This window comes from Penicilliopsis zonata (assembly GCF_001890105.1).
Source record: "Penicilliopsis zonata CBS 506.65 unplaced genomic scaffold ASPZOscaffold_25, whole genome shotgun sequence".
In the NCBI taxonomy this organism is placed as follows: Eukaryota; Fungi; Ascomycota; class Eurotiomycetes; order Eurotiales; family Aspergillaceae; genus Penicilliopsis; species Penicilliopsis zonata.
Window position 1 is genome coordinate 142,168 of NW_019208931.1, and position 22,833 is coordinate 165,000.

Below are 22,833 nucleotides of genomic sequence, written 5' to 3' on the forward strand. Positions count from 1 at the left end.
CAGGACTGGCCGACGACGTCATCCACGTGGTTGGCGTGACGTCAGTTATTCTTATTTATTTACTATACTTGATTCTATCTGTTTGATTTTCACTGCTCTATTCCATCCCTCTCTGTGTCTATCTTCTATCTCTCTATCTGTACTCTACCTCCTCAATCTACAAGTAAGCTCAAGCTCAGCTCAAGAAGCAAAGTAGTCTTTCCAACTAACAGTCTAGAATGCCTTCCATGCACGATCGCATCCGCGAGGACCTCCTCCTGCACGAACGCTCGCTCTGGACGGCCCTCACCTCTGCCGACCCGGGCCCGGCCGTCGAGAAGCTGTGCAACGAAGACGCCAACCTGCTGTTCCCCTCGCTGCCGATTCTGCATCTCGAAAGCGAACCGTCCATCAAGGAGGCCATGGCGCCCCCTTTTCATCGGTTCGACAGCTTCTCGCTCGGTGAAGTGCGCACAATCGTCATCGATCTCATGGCGGGGGTGGTCACGTACACGATCCATGCCACGAGGGGGAGGAAGGAGTATAATGCGCTGGGATCGACGACTTGGTCGCAGGGTTCTGATGGGGAATGGCGCATTTGTGTCCACCAGGAGACGATGATGTGATATGTCTGTATTTATTCTTTTTTTTATACTACTATTATATTCCTGATATATGAATGATGAATGAGTAATCAATCAATAATTAAAACTCAATCTGTAGAGCCGAACACTACTATTACAGTGGCATTCAATAGTACATAGTATAGTTCTATGGTACCATTGCTATGGTGCTAGTACCGAGTAACTGCGGTAACTCCTGCCGAGGAGTAGATTAAGGTAAAATAACCCAGATAGCAGTATTAGTAACCAATAACTCGGATTGATTACACCTCCCTACTCGGTACTAGTAACTGTTCAACGTCAGCCAGTAACCATTGCTAATGGAATAAAAGAGATAGTCTTATCACCCGCCGGTCTCCGCTCATAGATAAGGTCGCGTGCTATACTACTCGAGATAGCAAAAGACACTGATTGAGAAGAATGGAATGAATAGATTCCGAGTCTTCAATAGAGTAGCTAGGTAGTTTATCCTATTACTTGTACAATAGTAGCAACTAGTTACTACATATACTCTTTATACCCCCTACTCGAAGAATTCTTCCCGATCCCCACAGACAGATCCACTTCTATTCAAAGATAAGAACTATGGAGACAAGAGAAAAAAAAAGAAAAAAAAAAGTGAAAAAGAAAAAAATGGAGCAGGAAGAATGGAGAATGAAAGCCCCCCCTTGCGTCGATAGGCGAGCCAAAGGTATTTAAGGTACCCTGTTCCCATAAACACTCGAGTCAGGGAGCTCACATTCGCATTCTTAGTGGCCATTCCAGGTCGTTACATACCACCTATACTGCATCATCTATATACTTGTTAATAGTAATGGTTAATATGCTCTTCTCTCTCCTCTCTACAGCCGCCCTGCTGTGGCCGGCTGTGGCCTCACCCGTGCAGGGCAAGATCACGCCGCGAGTCTTCATCTTCTCCATGGTACTTCCTCACCATCTTATAATACTCGTATCATGCTAGATAGCAGTAACTAACAAACATAGTTCGAACCTGAAACTACCATCTGGTGGGATCGCCCCGAGTTCGACCTGAAGGCTCGCAACATCAGCCTGCCCGGTCTGTCGCCCATCTACCCCGACGTCCACTGCACCCCCGACGGCGACATCTGCCAGTTGACCACGGGCGAGTCCGAGATCAACGCCGCCAGCAGCGTGACGGCTCTGGCGCTGTCGCCGCTGTTCGACCTGCGCGAGACGTATTTCCTCGTTGCCGGTATCGCCGGTATCAGTCCCGAGCAGGGCACGACGGGCGCCGTCACCTTTGCCCGTTTCGCCATCCAGGTCGCCCTGCAGTACGAGATCGACATTCGCGAGCTGCCGGACTCGTATACCACGGGCTACATCCCCCAAGGCGCCTACTACCCGGGCGAGTACCCGACCAGCATCTACGGCACGGAGGTGTTTGAGGTCAACGCCAACCTGCGCAGTCTGGCTGCCTCGTTTGCCCGCACGGCGAACCTCTCCGACTCGGCGACTGCCATCTCCTACCGCGCCAACTATAACACCAGCGCCATCTACCAGGCCGCCATCAACGCTCCCTCCGTCCTGGAGTGTGACGTCGCCACCTCCGACGTCTACTACAGCGGTCTGTTCCTCGGCGAGGCCTTTGACAACACCACCACCCTGCTCACGAACGGAACGGGCGTCTACTGCTCCACCGCCCAGGAAGACAACGCCAGTCTTGAAGCTCTCCTCCGCGCCGCCGTCTATGGTCTGGTGGATTTCGCTCGTATCATCGTCATGCGCACCGCTTCCGACTTTGACAGACCCTACCCGGGTGAAGGCGCTGCCGAGCACCTCTTGTACTCTTCTCAGGGCGGGTATGAGCCTGCTGTCGAGAACATCTATCTCGCCGGTATCAAGGTCGTCGAGGGTATTCTTGACGGATGGGATCATACCTTCAAGAAGGGTGTCGCTCCTGACAACTACATCGGTGATATCTTTGGCACCCTGGGCGGCACTCCTGATTTTGGTCCGGGGAGAGTCGAGTCTTTGATTGATGCGGGTGTCCTGAGGAGGCGCTAGGCTTCTTGTCTGTACTAATGTTGTATAATGTGTATATGTAGTGTTAGTGAATGATGAATCGATTCTGGTCTGTATGACTTGTCTGGAATATCCTCAAATCTTACCTTGTATCACGCTAAAAACGAGAAAGAATGACAAGATGAGAAGACGAGAAGACGAAATGATGAGAAGACGAAATGATAAGACGAAATGATAAGACGAAATGATAAGACGAAGAGGGAGGGAAGAGAGAAGAGAGGAAGAGAAGAGAGAAGAGAGAAGAGGTCACTGGTTATGGTTGCTGCCTTGCTGCCTTACTGACTGATGCCTTATTGCCTGATGTCCATCCTCCTTCCTCTCTCAGAAATCCATCTTCTACTGACACCTCCATCTTCCACGCGTCTTCTCACGCCAAACACAGCCTCGTCGAAGATTCAATCATACGATTGAAAATATCTGCCTATCATGCATACAGCTGCCAATGACAGCTCGCCAACTCAGCCGACGCAGCTCTCAGCCTTGTCTGCCTCGACCCCGCCTCGTCGAGACAACAGATCAAACAGACTCTGCCCCCTTGGTAGTTTCCATCTCCTATACAGAGAAAACTTGCTAATATTCTGCTGTCCCTTCAGAAAAGAAAAGCCCTGCTCGATACTCTGCACGTACGATAGCTCTTGTTAGCCACCATGGCTGGCCTCTCGGAGGCTTCTGCCGTCTTTGCAACTATCCAAATGGCCCAGGTGGTGATCGAATATTCTGCAAAGTACATATCCAACGTTAAGGATGCAAAAAAGAGCATGGAGAAGCTGCAGACTGAGGTGAAGAGTTTAACAACAGTGTTGGAAGGCCTTGAAAAACAGCTCAAATCGGCGGAAGATGACCGATCACTTCGCGTCACTCGCGAACTGAAGGATGCGATCGATCGATGCTCCTCGCACATCTCTTCGTTACAGACAGACCTCCAGCATTGGCAAGGAGAGAAGTCCTGGACCCAAAGAATCAAGTGGCCGTTGAGGAGGTCTCGAGTCGAAGATGCTGTCGAGTATGTTGACCAATGCAAGAAGACAATCATTCTCGCCCTCCAGGTCGATCAAACGTGAGTTTTTCCTTTGTTTGTTGAAGATGAAGCAAACTGGACTGACGACTCTCCTGTTCAAGAGCTCTGATAGTCGAGACTAAGCGGGAAATCGAGTCTATCAAACTCCCCATTGAGGCCCGAGCCATTTTCGATTCGTTCTCAGATCGAGGGGACGAGTGCTTGCCGGACACCAGAACAGATCTGCGTCGCCAGGTGGTGCAATGGGCGGAAGACCCGAGCAGTAAATCGATCTTCTGGTTGAACGGCATGGCTGGGACAGGAAAGTCCACCATCGCCCGGACGCTGGCTAGACATTTTCAAGAAAAGGGCCAACTCGGCGCGAGTTTTTTCTTCAAGCGAGGAGAAGGTGCGCAGGGCGACGCGTCAAGATTCATTACCACTATTGCCCAGCAGCTATTATATCGAATTCCTAAGCTAGCGTCGGAAGTTCGACAGGCATTGCTGGCTGATACGCTCCTTCCGGAAAAGAACATCGCAGAACAGTTCCAGATGTTTATTTTAGGACCACTCAAGGCATTGAGCATGTCAACCCAACTTGTTGTCCTGGTCATCGATGCGCTTGACGAGTGCGAGCCACGGCGCGATGTCCAGCTCATCCTGAAACTCCTTTCTTCGACACCAGAGGTCACCACTGTCAGGCTTCGGATATTCATCACCAGCAGACCGGACATGCCTATCCCATCGGCGTTCAAACGCATGTCAGACTCCACCTACCAAAACCTCCTCCTCCATCAAATCTCGGAGGACATCATTCGACATGATATAGAGGTCTTCCTGACTCACAGGCTGGCTGAGATCCGACATGAACACTGTCTGCTCCCTGAATGGCCTGGTCCCGAGAAGAAACAAGCACTGCTGGATATGGTCTTGCCACTGTTTATCTGCGCTGCTACCGTTTGTCGATTCATTGCCGATCCTCGGTGGAATCCCGAGAGGCGCCTGCAAGAAATCCTACAGTACAAATTGATCGCACAAATCTCACAGCTGGACATCACCTATCGGCCAGTATTGGATCACCTGCTGGCTGATCTGAGTAAGAAAGAAAGAAGTCTGTTTCTCAACGAATTTCATCAAGTCGTGGGCTCGATCATTGTCTTTTATGAACCCCTTTCAGTGGCTTCCCTCTCTGCCTTACTTGATATCCCCGAACATGATATCAGCTGTAGGATCAACGACCTTCATTCAGTCTTGGAGATCCCCTCGGACAACACTCGGCCTATCAGGCCACTTCACCTCTCCTTCCATGATTTTCTCGTCGACCCGGATAAGCAAGACGATTATCCATTTTGGGTCAATGAAAGGGAACGACACGCCGATCTGACGCATGCCTGTTTGCGACTGCTTTCTAAAAAGGGAGTTTTACGAAAGAATATATGCAACCTCCCAAGCCCTGGGACAGAACGAACTGCAATCAGTCCGCAGACGATCCAAGAGTCCTTGTCGGTGGAGGTTCAATATGCCTGTCGATACTGGATTCGTCATTTAAAAGAAAGCGGTGCCCATATCTGTGATGGTGACCTCGTTCACAGCTTCCTTAGTACATCTTTTCTACACTGGCTGGAATGTTTGAACCTAATGGGAGGGATGTCAAGGAGTGTCAGTCTTATGGAGACACTGCAGCTGATGTGTTCTCCTGAAAAGGGCACTGAAGTCTCGCAACTTCTGTGTGATGCCCAGCGCTTCGTCATGAGGAACCGGGTCATAGTTGACGCCTACCCTCTCCAACTGTACTCGTCTGCACTCTCATTCGTGCCCCAGATGTCTTTGGTTAGACAACTGTTCGAGGGCCAAATGTTGAAACCATCTCCTCAGCTTTCCAACCCTATATCTTCGTGGGACGCAAAATTGGAGTCATTTGATATATCTCCCAATGGCCACACAGCCGTTTCCCCAAATAGACAACTGATAGCCATTTCGGGTCATGTGGGCCTCGAATTGATCAACTTAATAACAGGCACCCGGCTGTCTTTAAGTGTTTCTAGACCTAGTTTTATCAGGTTTTCCGATGACAGCCACTGGTTGTTGGCTGTCTTTCGCGATCAAGAATCTTCCAGAGTCGAAATATTTGATACCCAATCTGGTCTTCTGGAACAAATAATACAAAATCCCCACGCCGGGACGCAGCTTTGGTGGCAGGGCTTTCAGGCCAGCCTCTCCCCTGACAACAAACTAGTCACTATTACAGCTCCCGAAGACAGCGCCATCACAATCTTGGATCGTCAAAGCAGTGGGCTATTACAAACCCTTAAGGTAAACAGATCCCACTTTGCTTTTTCTCCAGACTCACGGGCACTGGTTTTTGTCTCGAGTGAGAATCAGGTCGTGATCCAAGATCTGGTACCGCCCTATTACGACAAGAAGACCATCATTAGCACATTGGATCGGGGTTTCACATCTAGGAACTTGGCCATTTTTCCAGATGGGAACCGAATCGCTCTATCTGTCCAAAACAGATTCGGATGTCTGATCCAAGTGTGGAATCGATGGACGGGGAGCCTAGAGCATACATTGGATGGTCATTGTATCATCAATCCATCCTTTTTTCCTGATGGAAGGCTGATTGTTCAAAAATCCGATGAGCTAAAAGTCAGCTTAGAAGACGAAGGACCTTTCCTATGGGAGCCCATTACTGGGACCCTCAAGCAGTTAATACCAGAGCAATGCAAACAAATCAGTTTTACAGCGGATGAGAGATATATTCTCACATTAAATCCTGTTGGTACAGCCAAACTGTGGGATTTTAAGACTCAAACTGTTTGTTGCTCATGGTATAGCCATGGTGATAAGATAGATAGAGCCTTTATCAGAGGAGATGAAAAGGCACTCATATTAATTTACAACTACAAGATTGAAATCTGGGATCTGTGGGCTGATGAGACTATTTTATCATTATCATCATCATCTCTAAGTGAACTTGGTTCAGTCTGCAGTGTGAATATATCGCCAACTAGCAATTTGATATGCGCAGTCCACATAGGCCAGCAAGTCAGCATTTGGAAAGCCGACGGCATACCGCAGAAAACATGGGATCTTCCTGGCAATGATTTTGACCGGTTTAAGGTTCTCTTCTCATTAGACGGGACATTATTGGCTTTGCAATTCACTGGTCACATTGAAATCAGGAATACAGCATCAGGAAACCTGGTTTGCAGAATTCAGATACCATTGGGCTCTTTAATGATGGCCTTCTCTCCCAAGAACACCGCCATATTGTCATGCAATAAAAGTGAAATGCTCAGTGCGTGGTCTCTCCCTACTGGAACCCTTGAGAAAACGTGGAAAGCGCCTCTAGCCATGTGCTCCTCTCTGTCCCCAGATGGAGGACTTTTGGCGGCAGGGTCACTGGACGGCAGCATCGTCATCAAGGACGGGCACACTGATCATACGCTACAAACAATCGAGGCGTCTGGGGTGCGTAAATTTCTCCTTTCCGAGGACGCTCGTCTGGTTGCATCAGTGGGTAGATTCAGGGTCAACATATGGAATATCCAGACCGGCGAACTCGTCCGGACTGCATACCTGCCTGGGCTTTCAGAGGAGGATAGGGTGTGCTCGTATGGGCAGTACCTGGCATCATTTGCAGAAGACGGAACCATCCGAGTGTGGAACTTGGAAACCAGAGCCATTCACTCGGCATGGAAGGCTTATCCTGCTTTTGTTTATCCATCGCAAACAATCGCCCTATGTCCAGATGGTCGCTGCTTGATCTCAAGCGGGCGTAACTACCAATCGGAAAACTATCGAGTGCACCTGCTTGATCCATCTAGTGGATCAATCCAGCCACTCGCCGAAGAGAGCTTGGCGAATTCGATCGAATTCTCGCAAAATGGCGAGATGATGGCATCTAGTCTGGGCTGTACGATTGAGCTTTGGAGCCTCCAAGATGCACGCTTGCTGAAAACGCTCAGTGGCCACGACGCTCTGGTGGATGACCTCGTGTTCTCTCCCGATGGTCGGAGATTGGTCTCCAAGTCCGTCAATGGGACAGTCAATCTATGGGATCTGGACGCGATGACAGCTTGGGAAGTACCCAATGATGTCTGGATCAAGGCTGTAGCTTTCTCCCATGACAGCCGGTTACTTTCACTTCACCTTCACCAGGATCAAGTGAAGATATGGGACATTGAAGCAAAGGCTTGCCTTGCGACAATCTATCAAGAGGATGTCACAGACATTTCCTTCTCTCCTGATGATCGATATCTTTTGATATTACAAATATTACGGGATGCCAATTCAACAACCGGAAGTTTGTGGGATCTGAAAGAGAGCCAGCTCTATTCTTGGTCTGAAAGTAGGAAAATCAGACGCTCGCTCTTTGCACCAGATGGAAGGTTATGCATGCTGTATATAAATGGTGGATTTTCCTTGCATCAAGCAATCAGCTGGCAAGTAGATATCCAGTGTGATTGTGATCCTGTTGCAATCGCTGCCTGGTCGCCCGATGGAAAGTGGCTCATCACAGAGACCACATACGAGGAAATCATTGTCTGGGAGACAGAAACTTATACGATTCGCTCCTCCCTCCCTGGCCATGTCTTGGCTGGAAGAAAATTCTGTTTTGAATCACCAGACAGACTGCTGGTATCCGAATATAGAAACAGTTCGATAAAACGGTGGTGTTTTCTCTCAGGAGACTTGGAGGGGTTCTCTCAGCAGGACACAAGCGACAAGGTCATGCCCTTACCGGACAGCAGGATAGCAATCGCCAGTCTGGAAAAATTTACGAGGAATGGCGATGAGTACGAGACTATTTTGTGGGACTTGGATACAGGAAAACGCATGGCGACCCTCAATGATCACCGACTGTTCAGTCTTGGCGAAAGATTCTCCGCCGATGGCCGAGTGATTGTCTCATCGAGGGATGACAAGACACTCCAGCTATGGAATCCGCACACCGGTGCGCTTCAACTCTTACTCCAGTCAGTAGAGGACATCTATCTTGTGGCAATCTCTGAGAACCGTCGACTAGTAGCAACAGGACACAAGTCTAACGTTAAACTCTGGGATTCGGAATCCAAATACACGCAGATCGGTCAATTCTCCATCTCTGGGGATCTGACAATGTCACTGACGTTCTCACCGGATAGCAAGTTTCTGGTAGCAGGTGACAAGAAGAAGGTTCAAATCTGGCGTCTCGACGTCCGGAAAAAACAACCGCTACAGATGTGGAGGACGATTGAGATCGAGAATTGCTACAATGCTACCTTTTCACCTGATGGGAAGCTGCTTATTTTCGGGAAGGTTACCCAGTCCTGGGATCCAGTCACGGACGAGAGACGAATTTTACTCTCTGGCCACACTCGAAAAGTCACCGCAATCACTTTCTCGCATGATGGGAGCCGTCTTGCCTCGGCTTCAAAGGATCACACCATCAATATCTGGGATGTCCCCACGGGCAGACATCAGATGACACTAGAAGTCCGGATGGATATCAGGCAGATGAGATTCTCCCAGGATGACTCCTATCTTATCACAGACGCGGGAACGTTTGCACTTCCAGCTACTGCCCCAGATGCCTTTAGCTTCTATCCTCACCCTGAACCTGGCCCTTGCTTGTGGATTGAAGATGAGTGGGTGGTCAGAGGGGCGGAGAAAATCCTTTACCTACCAACGGAATACCGGCCGACAGATCTTGATTACAACGATGGGCTCTTGGTCTGGGGTACCGAGAATCACGGGCTAGTCTTCATGAGGGACGATTTCCCTACTAACTGATGACTGGTGAACCCTATGAGCGAGTAAAAGTCAGTAGTCAACGGCCATAGGATCTTCAGTTGGCAGTATTATTGGGTACTTTGGAGCATTGAATGGCTATTGACAGCCGAAAGCGGATTCAATAACAGGGTTCAATAAATGATCGGCGGTACTGGGACAGAATGAAATATCAATAGGAAGATTAAATCAATAGCATCGAGTCATGCATTGATGTATAAATCATTGCATCCTGATTTATTCTCACCACAATACTTACTACTCTATTGCAAGTATCAATCAATCTTGAAATGCATCTCATCTCTCTGCTTTCCCTCTGCCTCGGGGCACTCCTCCTCGCACAGGCAGCTGCCCTCGAGAAACGCGACAAGTGTCAGACAGACTTTGCGGAGGAGGGAGGAGTTGATAGTACCATTGTGAGTTTATCTTCCTCTATAGTTACTATCTTGATGCTAATGGCAGTGTGAATGGTGATACCTGTTGAGGGGGGGAATATGAAGAATAATACTGGGATAGTTATCTAAGAATGTTATAATTATAATTATATATTTTAGTGTTCCATTTACATATAGAAGTATTATATTACCATGCTTTAACTATGGCTCTATAATAGTAATGTCATAGATGTACTCTGTAGTATATATACTCTTGTTCACTCCTTAGATCATAAAGACTTATTAACTAACCACCTAGACCAAATACAAAAAAAAAGACTGAATTTGAGACTTGTTGAGATTGGAAATGCAATTCAATTAATTGTAAGAAAGAGTCTCTAAAAGAAAGAAAAAAATGACAAGAGTGGGATTTGAACCCACGCCCCTTTCGAGACTGGAACCTTACTCCAGCGCCTTAGACCAACTCGGCCATCTTGCCTTGATGTAGGAAAGGTGAAAAGTTGACATAAAGAATCGGAAGAGCACAGACTAGTAATTTAGTTGATGAGTCTTTGTTCAGTTGCCGATCCTCGGGGAACTCCTTCGGAATCCCTCGGAGTCCTTCCACAAGCCGAACCATGGCAGACTCACAGGAAAACATCTCCGTTCTTGCGAGGTTCCCACCAACTGATTTCCCTGGAGATTAAGTCCTCCCAGCCCCCTCGCGAGCTCGGACTAGAGGAATGCAAGTGGTTGGTCCCTCCACACCTCGTTATTGGATGGAAGATTATCCCAACAATAAGCCTTGGCTGTTTGTCCTTTTGATATGCATGGAATACGGACGGAGCACGGACGGACATGCAGTACAGGTACAGCGTATAGAATATAGTTACTACATAGATCTCCAGAGAGGGAGAAGAATAATTTATTTAGAATAAGCACCAATATACAACCATGGAGTCACGAGCCATTGCTCCGCGCCCTCCAGGGGTCAGACGAGATGATGATTTCGAGCCTTCTCGACGAGAACACATTTCCACGGCCTGTACGGCGTGCAAATCTCGTAAATGCAGGGTAAGCCATGGCTTTGCTGCTGTCGTTGCTGCTATTGTTGGCACTGTCGGTAGTACTCTCGATGTTAATAACTTTAATCAGTGTTCTGGCGGCCAACCGTGCGACAGCTGTATCAAGAACAACACGCCGTGTGTCTACGACGCCAACAGCGACAACCGGCGCAAAGTCGTGCTCAAACGCAAGATCGAGAGTCTAGAAGACGACCGAGACCTACTCGTTCGGCTGCTTGGCACCCTGCGAGAAGACTCGAACCGACGCGTCGTGCCCCTGCTCAACCTGATTCGCAGCGATGCCTCGCTAGACGAGATCAAAGAGTACATTGACCACCACCACTCCCGCGGTGAGCTGGAAAGGACGCCAGAGCTGGTAGAAGTCGTCGACCAGCTGTTATCCCCCCGGGCGCAGACGCAGGAGTCGGAGGATCGCTCGCGCCGCCGTATCCTCGATGCAAAGAGACTGTCGGATGTCCCGCGCTGGAAGGTGCCTGCCAACCCGTGGACGAGCGTCATCGACGACGACGAGGTCGTCTCGCATCTCGTCTCGCTGTGGTTCACCTGGTGTCATCCGTACCATAACTGGATTGATCGGGAGCTCCTCCTTCGCGATATGCGGGCGGGAGATGTGCTCAATGCAGACTATTGCTCTCCTTTTTTGGTCAACATCATTCTAGCCAACGCATGTGTATGAATTTCTTTTCTTTTCCCGATCTTTCCTTATTTTTTTTTCTCTTTTGTTTACCGAGTAAAGGCTTATTCTGATTACCCCGAATCGTACGCCGATCCGGACGAAGCGTGCTCCAAAGGCCAGCACTTTTATGACGAGGCCAAACGCCTGTACGAGCAAGAAGAGGGAGTGATTGCCTTGACTACAGTGCAAGCACTCGCTGTCCTTTGGTTAAGGTGAGTATCATGACTTACTATTTTCTTCTCGTCGATGGTAACGTTCCAGTGCTGCGCTACTTGGCAAAGATCGTCGTGGCTGGGTGTATCAAGGACAGCTCGCGTATGCGATGGAAGAATTTCTGCGCATCGCCAACCGACAGCCTGATCGGTACGAGCCACAGGTGGTGAACGATATGGTCTGGGGGATCTGGAATATCGGCACGTAAGAGTTTCAGTTCATTAAACAAGAGAGAGAAAGAGAGAGAGAGAGAGAGAGAGAGATTCTTACCATACCCAGGGTGGGTGGACTGGTCTACCAAAGACTCCCCCTATTCAAAACACCACAAATAGCCTGCCTCAAACCACCGGCTGCAGAGGAGGATCAGGATGAATGGATTCCCTATCCGTCGCAGTCGGCCAGCGTGGCGGCATATCTCGCCCAAGTGAGAGGCGCCACCACCGAGATTAACAAGATCGTATATGACATCTGCCAGACCTTCTTCAACGAAACCAACGGGCTCGAGCACATATCCTTTGCCGAGACGCAACGTAATGCAGAAGACTTACGGGGGCGACTGCAACGCTGGACAGACGGTCTGGCCGACTGTCTGCAAGACACGGGCACTAGGAGTCCCCATCTTTTGAGTCTTCAGTACGTTGACTGCAGTGGAGAGAGGAAGAGAGGTCAGAGGAGAGGAAAGGAGGGTGGGAAAGAGTACTGACTAACCCAGTTGTTTGCCAGCATGTACCACCACACCATCATCATGACCATCTACGGCTTTGTAGTGAAAAAAGCAAAAGAAGAAGCCATACCGCCAGCCGAGTATCAACACATCCAAGCCCTCCGGTTCTCGTCTAGCCGCAGTGTCGCTCGCCTGATGAACCTCCATCGCCAGTCGTGGGGACTCGACCGTATGCCTTCGGGCAACATGCAGTGGATCACGGTGGCCCAGTCAACCCTGCTCGAGGATCTCGACTCCATCGACAACCGAGAAGCCTTCGTCAGCCTAAGCCTTGCCGCCAAAGCCGCCGCCCGACGCTGGCCGATGGGCAAGGGTCTGTTGCGTTCGATTGCCATGACCGCGCGGCAGCAAGGGGTCGTCCTCCCAGTCGAGACTGACACGCTCTTCGCCGAGCTCGAGAACAGCTGGACGGCTAGAGACACCCGCGAGTTTAGCAGTGTCTACCCTGTGTTCGCCATGACTCTCCAGGCCGATCGCACCACTCACCATCGCGAAGTCGCTCTTGATCGGTTTCTGGACAAGTGGGACGCCCTGCATCTCGACTAGCCCTTGCACCGAATGGTTTTCTTCATCTTGAGTAGTCTCTCCCCTGCATTATGAGCAGTTCTCCCCTTCTTCTGTTCTTCCTGTCTTCTGTAGGCTTCATCTCGGCAGGTTTTCTGCATGTGATCGTTTCAGGTAGATGGGCAGATCCCGAGGATCACATGACATTCCGGACCCTGGTAATGCACGTTGTATTCCTGCAGGCTGTGATTCGTCAGTCCCTGTCAGTGGGCTCCTTCCCAAAAGGGGCGCGTCGATCGTCGATCCGCAGCATAAAGTCGCGCCTTCCTGAAGAAGAAGAAGAAGAAGAAGAAGAAGAAGAAGAAGAAGAAGAAGGAAGAAAAAACAGTCTCTCCAGAGTCGGAAAGAGTCAAGAAGATGCACATTCACACTCTCGCTGCGCTGCTGCTTCCCCTCGGCTCTCAGGCCATTGATATCATCTCCTCCAATGACGATGGCTGGGCTGAAATCAACATCCGGGAGCTGTACAGTGCGCTGACTGATGCTGGGCACTCGGTGGTGATTTCGGCTCCAGCTGAGAATGAGAGCGGATCGGGTATGAGAATCGAGAAAGATAGTATTACTGTTATTGTATTTACTGTTGCTAACTGATATGATAGGCTCCGACACTGGTACTCCCACCGTCTTGACCGAAGAGTGCGAGTTCGACAGCTGCCCCGTCGGCAGCCCTGCGTACGGATACAACGCCTCTGAGCCTCGCTTCAACTACGTCAACTCGTACCCGGCGACGGCGATGCAGTACGGCATCGACACGTTGGGGCCCAAGTTCTTCGACGACAGCGCGCCTGCCCTCGCTGTGACGGGCCCTAACGTGGGGACCAACCTGGGGCTGGTCGTGCTCTTCTCCGGCACGGTGGGCGCCGCCGTCTCGGCCGCAGCAAGCGGTATCCCTGCGATCGCCTTCTCGGGCGACACAGGCTCGCAGACAGCCTGGGATGTGTCTCCCGTCCCGCTGTACAGCCAGGTGTACGCCGAGCTGGCCACCAACCTGACAGACCATCTGGTTGCCTCGGGGACGCCTTACCTGCCTGACGACATCTGGCTGAACGTCAACTTCCCGGCTGTCGACGACGACACCTGCAACAGCGCCGACCAGTTTAGTTTTGTTCTCTCCCGTATCTACACGGCTATTCCGCTCATCTCGGGCGATGACGTGGAGACGTGCGGCACTGACCGTCTGCCGACTGAGACTGAGGTCATCGACACTGCGGGCTGCTATGTGTCTGTCTCGGTGGGGAAGACTGACAAGCTGGATGCCGACGCCACCCTGCAGGCTGTTGTTTTGGATAAGCTGAGCGACCTGCTGGTGTGTTTGCCTTGAACATAGTCTGTATATACTATCACCATACATAATTCATATGCACATGATATTAGATGAGGTGGGAGATGGAAGATATGGTCATTAGTCATTTTAGTTAGGTGCATTCTACGAGAATATCTCTCTGTTAGGTATATAGAAGTCAATAGCTTCTTAGCAAGCTAGTTGTTAGATCCAATATGATTCTCTATCTATAGATTTTATAACCACATATGGAATTTGCTTTCACGAGAGTCAAAACTTCAATGCTGTATGACACCAATGAGCTGAATATCTCAAGCTAGGGGCAGTGATCATCTGTCGACTTGATACTGTCAGACAGGATATTCAGAGGGAGATGTGATCTGTCGATTGATAAGGGAATATAATAGGGTTGTTGTCATTTAGTGGGATTGTAGCACAGCGTGGCGTAGAGCAAGGGAGAGTCAGCAGAGAGATATGTTACACTGTTCTAAAGAATGGGATGCCTTGCTGATCCTTATCTTATTCACAGGTCAAGTACTATAAATCATCCAACTTGACTGTTGCTTCTTCTATTCAAAAGATAGTCAACCAGTTCTTAGAATCTCTAAATCATCAACCCTAACTTCCACTCAACATGGTTACCGTCGAGCAGATGCCCATCTATACCCAGAATGACCCCAAACCAAAAGGAAAGATACCCGCAGTCGAGAAAATCGAAGCAGACATGCGAGACAAGATCCGAAACATAGACGAACTCAACTCGGACTTTCTCTCCCCCCATGAGATGAACATCCCCTGGTTCAGCCATATCTCTGCCTCTCGCCAGTCCAAGTACTGGAAAAATGCACAGGAAACCACCGAGGCCTTTCTCCAAGCAATGTATACTCACAGCAAAGCAGAACTGCCCATAGAGCTGGACCGGGAGGACAAAGTCCCCTCGGAAATCCGGAAAGCGAAAGAGAAGGAGATTATCGAGACGGCAGTCAGATCTGCGGCGACGATGTTGCCGACTGCCAGTCCTGAGCGGGCTGTACTGCTTGCGCAGTCTATGCTGCTTGTCTTTTTGCATGATGGTATCCGCTGCATTCTTTCCTTTAAAAGTCCTTTTTGACCTTGATAGATGTTGTTGAGAATCTGGCACTCAGCGTAAGTATTTTCCTTGCACATACTATATCATTTATACTGTACTGTCAGTACTATATTAATGATGTAGAATTCCACTATCACGGACGAAATCATAAACACCTGGCACACACAGCAGATGGAGTCACCATCCCCCCTGGATTTATATGCCCGGAATGTCCTGCAGGAAGACAGCGTTATAGGAAAGGAACATTTGGAATCAACGCTTGCCTGGCTTCAACACACCCAGCGCCACCGCAAAAACCCCGTCACTTCGTTCGACTCGCTTAGGTCGTATCTCAATTTCCGTTCCGAGGATATAGGCATGGAGTGAGCATCCATTCCATTCCTTATACCAAGTCTAAGCACATGCTAATGCAACGCTATGCATAGATTCGTGCTCTCCATGATATCGTTCGCCTGCGGTGTTCATCTCAGCTTCATCGAGAGAGCGCAGCTCGGCAAGGTCATTGTCCTCTGCTCCGACCATCTGTCGCTAGTCAACGACGTCTACTCCTTTGACAAGGAGTACCGCGCCTTCCGGGAGGCAGGGTTCGATCTCATCAACGCCGTGCAGATCATTCGCTCCTTGTTATCCGTCGATATTCCCCGAGCAAAGCAGGTGGCTGTCAACACCATTCAGGACATCGAGGTCGAGATCCATGCCGAAGTGAAGCGGCTGGAGGACTCGAGCATCCTGACTCGCTCGCAGCAGGTGTTTTTGGATATGTTGATCTGTTGCATTGCTGGGCATACTTTTTACTCGGCGACGGCAATTCGCTTCAGACCTGTCTGATTTTTCTTTCTTTCTGTTTGAGATTGAACGTGGTATAGACATGAATGGTTCTAAATAGTTCTCCCTATGGAGAGAATGAAGACATCGTTTCTTATATCAAGAATAGCTGAGAAATGTTGCTGCCTCCGTCCGTCCTCTTTCGGCTGTCACGGGACCAGGCCTCAATCTCACCGCCAGAACTTCAACTCCATCTCCAACTCCAACTCCAACTTCAGCTTCAACTTCAACAACCTCCACTGAGACTCGCAGTCAGATGCTCACTCCTGAAGAAGAGCGTGGAAGCAGCAGATCAGGGTAAAGGTCGGTTGGATGGTTTACAGACAGCGTTCGAGCGTCTCTTCAACCTGGAGAACGAGCCAGTCAGCTGAAGAAGCGTAATAAGGTGAGTCTAGCTACGCTGAACGATGACACGAAAAGAACTGGTGCCAATTGTGGACGATAGCATGGTCAGAAAAGTCACTGCGTTGAAATTGATTCGCTCTTCCCACTAATCATCCGTCACTAGATCCATCCCAGTCATCTTTTCCCTCCTGATATCCAGGTTATCCCCTCAGCGTTTAGCCGCTTACACTGAACGAGGAAGTCGACTTCAAAAGTTGATTTGTTGATTACGACGCGGCATATATTGCAGTGCAAACAAGCCTGTAACACCTCCTGTCGACTGCTCTGTCCTAGTGACATATTGCTGATTATCAGGGAAGACCTGATGAAGAATCCCAGACCAGATGCCTGTAACTACGACTCTAGCTCAGTGCAAGCCGTGCGCCGTTGGCTGGGAGTACTACTGCTTATTAGTGACGATCTTATGACAACCTTTTGTACTTACTGTTCCCTGGATGGGCTCTTGAGCTAGACTATCGGAGGCATATCGTTGCAACGAATGTAGAGTTTTTGGAAGGCTGGAAGAAGGAAGAAATGACTATTTTAAAAGATTTTGAGAAAGCTGAATAAAAGGAACCATCTGATTTATATAGGTACTTTGATGATATTCACTAGGTCTGATAGTATTCACTGATCTGTTTCAGAACGGAAAGGATACGAGATCGGTTCCACATGCCCACAGAGTCACCCAAAACGCTCTTACCACAGACCATCATAGTGAGAAGCGGCCAGTCAATCGTCTCTGGAGCTGTCACTGCCCTGTCGTGAGCCTCGAAAAGATCTGCAGGCAGGTGGGACAGCCAGAATGGAACAGGGAGAAACTCGCCAAAGGCAACCAGCATATTTCGCACACTAGTGAGATCCATCAAGTCACAAATGGTAAATTTGAGCTCTAGAGGCCAGGAGAAGTGTGTCAAAAGGTAGATTTTATCAATTGTATGTTCTGCTTATAGTTTGATACCAACATACCAGCCCTTCTGCTGCTGGAAAGGCATGGAGAGCTCTGCAGCCGCCAAATGGATAGCAAAGGGCCTCTGACGGGGTTTTTTCCATCTTGCACGTTCATTCCACCGTTGCTGCCATTCTTCCTTCTCTGACATGAGCAGCGCCGGAGCCCCAACCGGCCAGTAGTCTTCGCTTCCAGAAGATGGCACATATCTAGCAGTAATAAGGCCGGGGAATTGTATTTATGATACTATTCAGCTAGATCTTCTACTGGTGAAGTACTCGGTAGTGACATAATCCTGACACTTATAGTATATTAACCTTGAAATCCTATTTCTATATTCAACTCATCTGCTAGTTTATTAGACTATACGGAGTATACTACTAATACAGTCCTTACTATTCTATTATCCACTAGCACTGATTGAGAGATATGGATGGCCATGGATTATTTATAAGTTTTCCTAAGCTTTTGGGGCCGAATCCTGCAATTGATTGAAGACTGTCGATCACGAGCGAGAAGAGATCGAATGGACAGAGGCCGACGGCCGAGAGAACGCAGAGGGTTGATGGGGGCGATAGCCAGGGGCAGGGATGGGAATATCCAACAGTCTGAGTCTGACTATCACCAGAATACTCGGACTCAACCTCAAACTCAGCCTGCACAAAGCAAGAAAATGCAAAAAGATGTGCTGTACCTGTTGGTGGTCAGTCTGCCGACCAAGGAAGAAGTCGATGAGTCGGTGGTTCAGCTGGAGCAGACGATGAACAGTCATAGTGGACAGTATGAGCAGTATAGATATTGAAATTATTATTCTATTCTTATTCTTATTCTATACTCTACACTATTGATAGATTACGTTATACTTCCAGTGGGTCGATTTGGAATCATTTCATATTCTGACTCAACGTCACCACCACAGAGAATATAAATAAGACCATAGAGGATACGATTCAAGTCAGGTCAATAATCAACTGACATTGACAATTAATTGTATCAATAAAATGGCTGCTATTAAACCCCCCTTTACCTTTGAAACGGCCACGCAAAAAGTCAAGGCCGCCCAGGATTTATGGAACAGCCAGTGAGTTTCCATTACTATTATTCAACTATTTATCTATATTATCTATATCTACCTCTGTTAACTATTAAAGGGAACCTACGAAAATCGCCAAAGCGTATACTCCCGACTGCATCTGGCGCAATCGCACGGATTTCCTCCGCGGAACCGACGCGATCGTGGCATTTCTCACTGCCAAATGGAACCGGGAGAAATCGTATCGTCTGCGCAAGGAACTCTTTGCCTTCACCGACAACCGCATCGCGGTGCAGTTCTGGTACGAGTACCGCGACGGCAGCGACGGCGACCGCTGGAAACGCTGCTACGGCCTGGAGGACTGGACGTTTGATGCCGAGGGGAAGATGTGCAAGCGGATGATGAGTGGGAACGATCTTGTCCTGGGGGAGGGCGAGCGGTGGTTTGTTGAGGGAGTGGACGTTGATCTGGTTTCGATTGGGGAGAGCCATTGGTAATTGGATAGTTATCAGGTAATAGTACCACATAATAGTAATTGTTTACCATAGTTGAGACTGGAGACTTTAATTAGTCTAATTAATTAAGATTATTGGGTTTAACTAATCATTAAGACTAATGGGTTTAACTAGAAATAGTGGGAAGCTTATCTTTAATAAGGCCATATTATAGATAATTTCGTAAATAGCATAGCAAGTAATAATAGTATAGCAAGTGATAAATTGTTTTGACTAGAGAATCTCACGTGAGTCACCAAGGACAACCTCATCTTCCCTCCCCCTCCCTCCCTCCCTCCCTCCCTCTCTCTCTCTCATCTCTCTCATCCCTCCCATTCTTCTGACATCACTCGCATTCTCAAATTCCAGGTGAGACACTGGAATATCTCATGACAAACAGCGATAACTTATCTCCAGATAACCTCCCCCACCTCTCCCGTCCTTACTCCAGCAATGATCGACACCTTCCCCTGTCGCTGGGCCAGATTACTCGCACTCCCTACTCTCCGCCAGATAGGCTCCTGCTGGCCTATCAGCCCATACTGCTTCGACAATGCAACCGTCGGATGGAGGACGTGGAGGCGGAACATGCCCGATCGCCGTTTGCGGTCGTGACATCGGACCCTTATCACCCCGCGTATCTTGCGACTGACTACTTTGATGAGACCACAAAAAAAGAAGGGAAGATAAGCTGGAGTAGAAAAGGTTCCCTTCGGACAGTATTTGCTGCCAGACAGAATCACTCTCACTCTTGACCCCGTCGCCATGGCTTCTCCCTCTCCCTCTCCCTCTCCCTCCCCCCCAGCCAAAACCCCCGGCTGCGACGCCCTGGCGAACAAAATCCCCAGCAATGTCTCGGCACCGGCAGAGGTCGTCGAGGTCGCCCGTGTGGTTGACCACCAGGCAGAGCGGGCGCTGTGTCGCAAGTTCGACCTGCGCTTGCTCCCGGTCTTGGCTGTGATGTGTAAGTCGGATCTAAGTATTCTATCTGCACTTCCAAGCTAATTGCAGAGACCTCTTCAATGCGCTTGACAAAGGAAATCTCGCCAATGCAGAGACTGCCGGTCTCAGCGAGGGTATGTCCATGCTTCAGTACCTCGTAGATACGAGATACATTCTAATTGGTCAGACCTGCATTTCAAATCCGGCCAGTACAACCTGCTGGTGTCCATCTTCTTCGTCCCGTACGTGATTTTCGCTCCGCCCATCGCCATGGTGGGCAAGCGCTTCAGTCCGGCCCGCGTGCTGCCCGTCCTGATGTTCTGCTTCGGCTGCTTCACGCTGATCGTCTCCGCGACGAGCAACTTCGCCGGCCTGTTCGCCCTGCGCTGGCTGCTGGGCATGTCCGAGGCCGCCTTCTTCCCCCTGGTCATCTACTACCTGACCACCTTCTACCGCCGCGGCGAGCTGGCCCGCCGCCTGGCCATCTTCTACGCCGCCTCCAACGTGGCCAACGCCTTCTCAGGCCTCATCGCCTTTGGCGTCTTCCAGATCCAGCACCCCACCATCGCCCCCTGGCGCTACCTGTTCATCATCGAGGGCAGCGTCACCCTGCTCTTCTCCATCTTTGCCTTTTGGTACCTGCCGCTCAGCGCGGGGCAGGCCGCCTTCCTCTCCGCCGAGGAGAAGGCCCTGGCCTTCCACCGCATCCAGGTCGACTCGAGCGCCGTCGTCAACGAGCCGTTCCGGCTGCGCGAGGCCCTGGCCATCTTCCGCTCCCCCGCCACCTACGCCATCCTGGCCATCGAGATCTGCCTCGGTGTCCCGCTGCAGGGAGTCTCGCTGTTTCTGCCGCAGATCGTCGAGCGGCTGGGCTACTCGACCGTGCGCACCAACCTGTACACGGTCGCGCCCAACGTCACGGGCGCCGTGATGCTGCTGGTGCTGGCCTTTGCCTCGGACGCCACCCGGCTGCGCTCCCCCTTCATTGCCCTGGGCTTCCTCTTCACCTTTTCGGGCTTCATGATCTACGCCGCCATCACCGACGTCCAGGCCGAGATCCACCTCGCCTACTTTGCCACCTTCATGATGACCTGGGGTACCTCCGCCCCCTCCGTGCTGCTGAGCACCTGGTTCAACAACAACATCGCCCACGAGGGCCAGCGCATCCTACTGACCAGCTTGGGCGTGCCCCTGGCCAACCTCATGGGGTTGGTCAGTAGCAATGTCTTCCGCAGCCAGGATGCCCCCAAGTACATGCCCGCCTTGATCACCATCGCCGCGTTTGGCGCCACGGGAGCCGTCATCACCGTGTGTTTAGGTACGGCCATGTGGATCGACAATCAACGGCGCGACCGCCGGGCGGGCGTCAAGGTCGACGCAAGGGATGTGCCTACCGAGCGCTTACGAGACGGGCCCGCGTCTGATGAATTCCGGTGGTTTTTGTAGAAACAATCTCATCTTCACTTTTCTTCTTCTTCTACTACTACTCTACTTTTCGCTCTTTTTGCTCAGCTCAATCTCCGAACCAGCCAAATCTTCCCCCAGCACCTCCCCCCCAGCCATGACAGGCCTACAATCCTGCAGAACAAACAACATGCGTAACCACTCCGTCTCACTCGTATTGCGCCACCCATGCATCGTCCCCCGCTGGACGGCGACATCCCCGCGCCCGAGAATGACCGTCTCGCCCGAATCGAGAATCATCTCGACCTCCCCCTCGAGCACAACGCCGTAATCCAAACTCTTGGTCCGATGGATCAACGCTTTATTGCCCGGCGCAAAGTCCACGATCCGACACACCGTGCCGCCCGGCTGAACCAGGCGCAATTTGCCCGAGGAGAGGAGGTCGTCGTGTGCCTTGATGTCGGCCTCGCCGTTGAGATCGACGGGGAACGAGGAGGTCGTGTACACCACGTCAAAGGCCAGGGAGTCGTCGTCGTACCGGACCCATTGCGCGGGCACAGTCGAGTGGATGATTGCCTGCCCGGAGGCGTTGTGGCTTGTGATATAGCTTGTGAGGGGGCGGAGAGCCATGATATTTGTAAAATACTCGATGCTTGATGCTCGATACTTGATACTCGATGCTTGATACTTATAGGATGAAGAGCACTTTATAGTCTTGTCTGCCACGTCACAGGCTGGATTGAAATATCGGTCAGTAGAAAGTATAATGTAATTCGGCCCCCATCTCACCAACTGTAAGGATTTGCCTTACATGCCCCTAAGAGGTACTATATAGGGCCCTGGAGGCCAGAATAGGATAATCGCGGCTGATATTAACCTTCGTCCCCAGGTGCTAGTTAGTGCTTACACCAACACTGTAACACATCCCCAACACCAACAAATTTGAATCAATTTGACCACCACCATGCTGAAGAAATCAATTATTAATTGAAAAGAGTAAGAAGGGCGTCTTCTTTAAGCTGTCAAGGCTATTAAAAAGTCATAAATCATATGTATCTATAACGCTTTATATATCTTTAAAGTCCCTTGATTAACCTTCTGCAGGTGCCTAAAAGACTGCATTTTTCACTAGAATATAAGCACTAACACCTAGCTAGAGATACTAGACTATAAGACTAAAAGGTTAATATCAGCCGCGACTATTCTGGCCCCCAGTCTAATAGTGATGGTGAGGTTATTCAGGAGATGCCTCAGGCTAACTATAGTAAATAGACATACTATCCCTATTTTAGCTTAGTGGATATTAGGTTCTCTCTCTCTCTTTAGCAGCCACCAAGGGATTATTCTATTAAATTTGGGCCATCACACTAAGGAGTA

At 49.9% G+C, this 22,833-nt stretch overlaps 10 protein-coding genes and 1 non-coding gene across 11 annotated transcripts; 8 read left to right on the forward strand and 3 right to left on the reverse strand.

Annotated features, from left to right (window-relative positions):
- The first annotated feature begins 7 nt into the window (after positions 1-7).
- On the forward strand, positions 8-861 carry ASPZODRAFT_1260759 (hypothetical protein). The gene is made up of 2 exons (XM_022721459.1): positions 8-163; positions 218-861. Exon 2 carries the CDS (start codon positions 219-221, stop codon positions 603-605), a length of 387 nt encoding a protein of 128 aa, XP_022577329.1. The 5' UTR covers positions 8-163; position 218; the 3' UTR covers positions 606-861.
- A 464-nt stretch (positions 862-1,325) lies between these two features.
- Positions 1,326-2,720, forward strand: ASPZODRAFT_124807 (hypothetical protein). Its single transcript, XM_022721404.1, has 2 exons — positions 1,326-1,524; positions 1,587-2,720. The coding sequence occupies exons 1-2, from the start codon at positions 1,417-1,419 to the stop codon at positions 2,625-2,627; spliced, it is 1,149 nt and encodes a 382-aa protein (XP_022577330.1). The 5' UTR covers positions 1,326-1,416; the 3' UTR covers positions 2,628-2,720.
- Positions 2,721-3,090: 370 nt separating this feature from the next.
- Positions 3,091-9,731, forward strand: ASPZODRAFT_169878 (hypothetical protein). Its single transcript, XM_022726912.1, has 3 exons — positions 3,091-3,183; positions 3,239-3,702; positions 3,765-9,731. The coding sequence occupies exons 2-3, from the start codon at positions 3,293-3,295 to the stop codon at positions 9,418-9,420; spliced, it is 6,066 nt and encodes a 2,021-aa protein (XP_022577331.1). The 5' UTR covers positions 3,091-3,183; positions 3,239-3,292; the 3' UTR covers positions 9,421-9,731.
- A 476-nt stretch (positions 9,732-10,207) lies between these two features.
- Positions 10,208-10,290, reverse strand: ASPZODRAFT_t158. Its single transcript has one exon. It is a non-coding gene; the product is annotated as a tRNA-Leu (tRNA).
- A 455-nt stretch (positions 10,291-10,745) lies between these two features.
- On the forward strand, positions 10,746-13,035 carry ASPZODRAFT_104512 (hypothetical protein; the record flags this gene model as incomplete). Its single annotated transcript, XM_022720861.1, has 6 exons — positions 10,746-10,865; positions 10,947-11,546; positions 11,613-11,764; positions 11,814-11,969; positions 12,045-12,402; positions 12,478-13,035. 6 exons carry the CDS (start codon positions 10,746-10,748, stop codon positions 13,033-13,035), a joined length of 1,944 nt encoding a protein of 647 aa, XP_022577332.1.
- Positions 13,036-13,410: 375 nt separating this feature from the next.
- Positions 13,411-14,374, forward strand: ASPZODRAFT_76159 (hypothetical protein; the record flags this gene model as incomplete). The annotated part of the gene is made up of 2 exons (XM_022730067.1): positions 13,411-13,588; positions 13,653-14,374. The coding sequence occupies 2 exons, from the start codon at positions 13,411-13,413 to the stop codon at positions 14,372-14,374; spliced, it is 900 nt and encodes a 299-aa protein (XP_022577333.1).
- Positions 14,375-14,969: 595 nt separating this feature from the next.
- Positions 14,970-16,253, forward strand: ASPZODRAFT_155078 (hypothetical protein; the record flags this gene model as incomplete). The annotated part of the gene is made up of 3 exons (XM_022726169.1): positions 14,970-15,392; positions 15,597-15,787; positions 15,851-16,253. 3 exons carry the CDS (start codon positions 14,970-14,972, stop codon positions 16,251-16,253), a joined length of 1,017 nt encoding a protein of 338 aa, XP_022577334.1.
- A 695-nt stretch (positions 16,254-16,948) lies between these two features.
- ASPZODRAFT_136958 (hypothetical protein) lies at positions 16,949-17,812 on the reverse strand. The gene is made up of 2 exons (XM_022724179.1): positions 17,279-17,812; positions 16,949-17,227 (listed from the first exon to the last, which is right to left on the reverse strand). The coding sequence occupies exons 1-2, from the start codon at positions 17,498-17,500 to the stop codon at positions 17,108-17,110; spliced, it is 342 nt and encodes a 113-aa protein (XP_022577335.1). The 5' UTR covers positions 17,501-17,812; the 3' UTR covers positions 16,949-17,107.
- Positions 17,813-18,516: 704 nt separating this feature from the next.
- On the forward strand, positions 18,517-19,238 carry ASPZODRAFT_136959 (hypothetical protein). The gene is made up of 2 exons (XM_022724180.1): positions 18,517-18,664; positions 18,735-19,238. Exons 1-2 carry the CDS (start codon positions 18,585-18,587, stop codon positions 19,111-19,113), a joined length of 459 nt encoding a protein of 152 aa, XP_022577336.1. The 5' UTR covers positions 18,517-18,584; the 3' UTR covers positions 19,114-19,238.
- Positions 19,239-19,875: 637 nt separating this feature from the next.
- ASPZODRAFT_76139 (hypothetical protein) lies at positions 19,876-21,498 on the forward strand (the record flags this gene model as incomplete). The annotated part of the gene is made up of 3 exons (XM_022730064.1): positions 19,876-20,074; positions 20,124-20,186; positions 20,240-21,498. 3 exons carry the CDS (start codon positions 19,876-19,878, stop codon positions 21,496-21,498), a joined length of 1,521 nt encoding a protein of 506 aa, XP_022577337.1.
- Positions 21,499-21,540: 42 nt separating this feature from the next.
- Positions 21,541-22,086, reverse strand: ASPZODRAFT_146995 (hypothetical protein; the record flags this gene model as incomplete). Its single annotated transcript, XM_022725216.1, has 1 exon — positions 21,541-22,086. The coding sequence occupies one exon, from the start codon at positions 22,084-22,086 to the stop codon at positions 21,541-21,543; it is 546 nt and encodes a 181-aa protein (XP_022577338.1).
- Between the last annotated feature and the right edge of the window lie 747 nt (positions 22,087-22,833).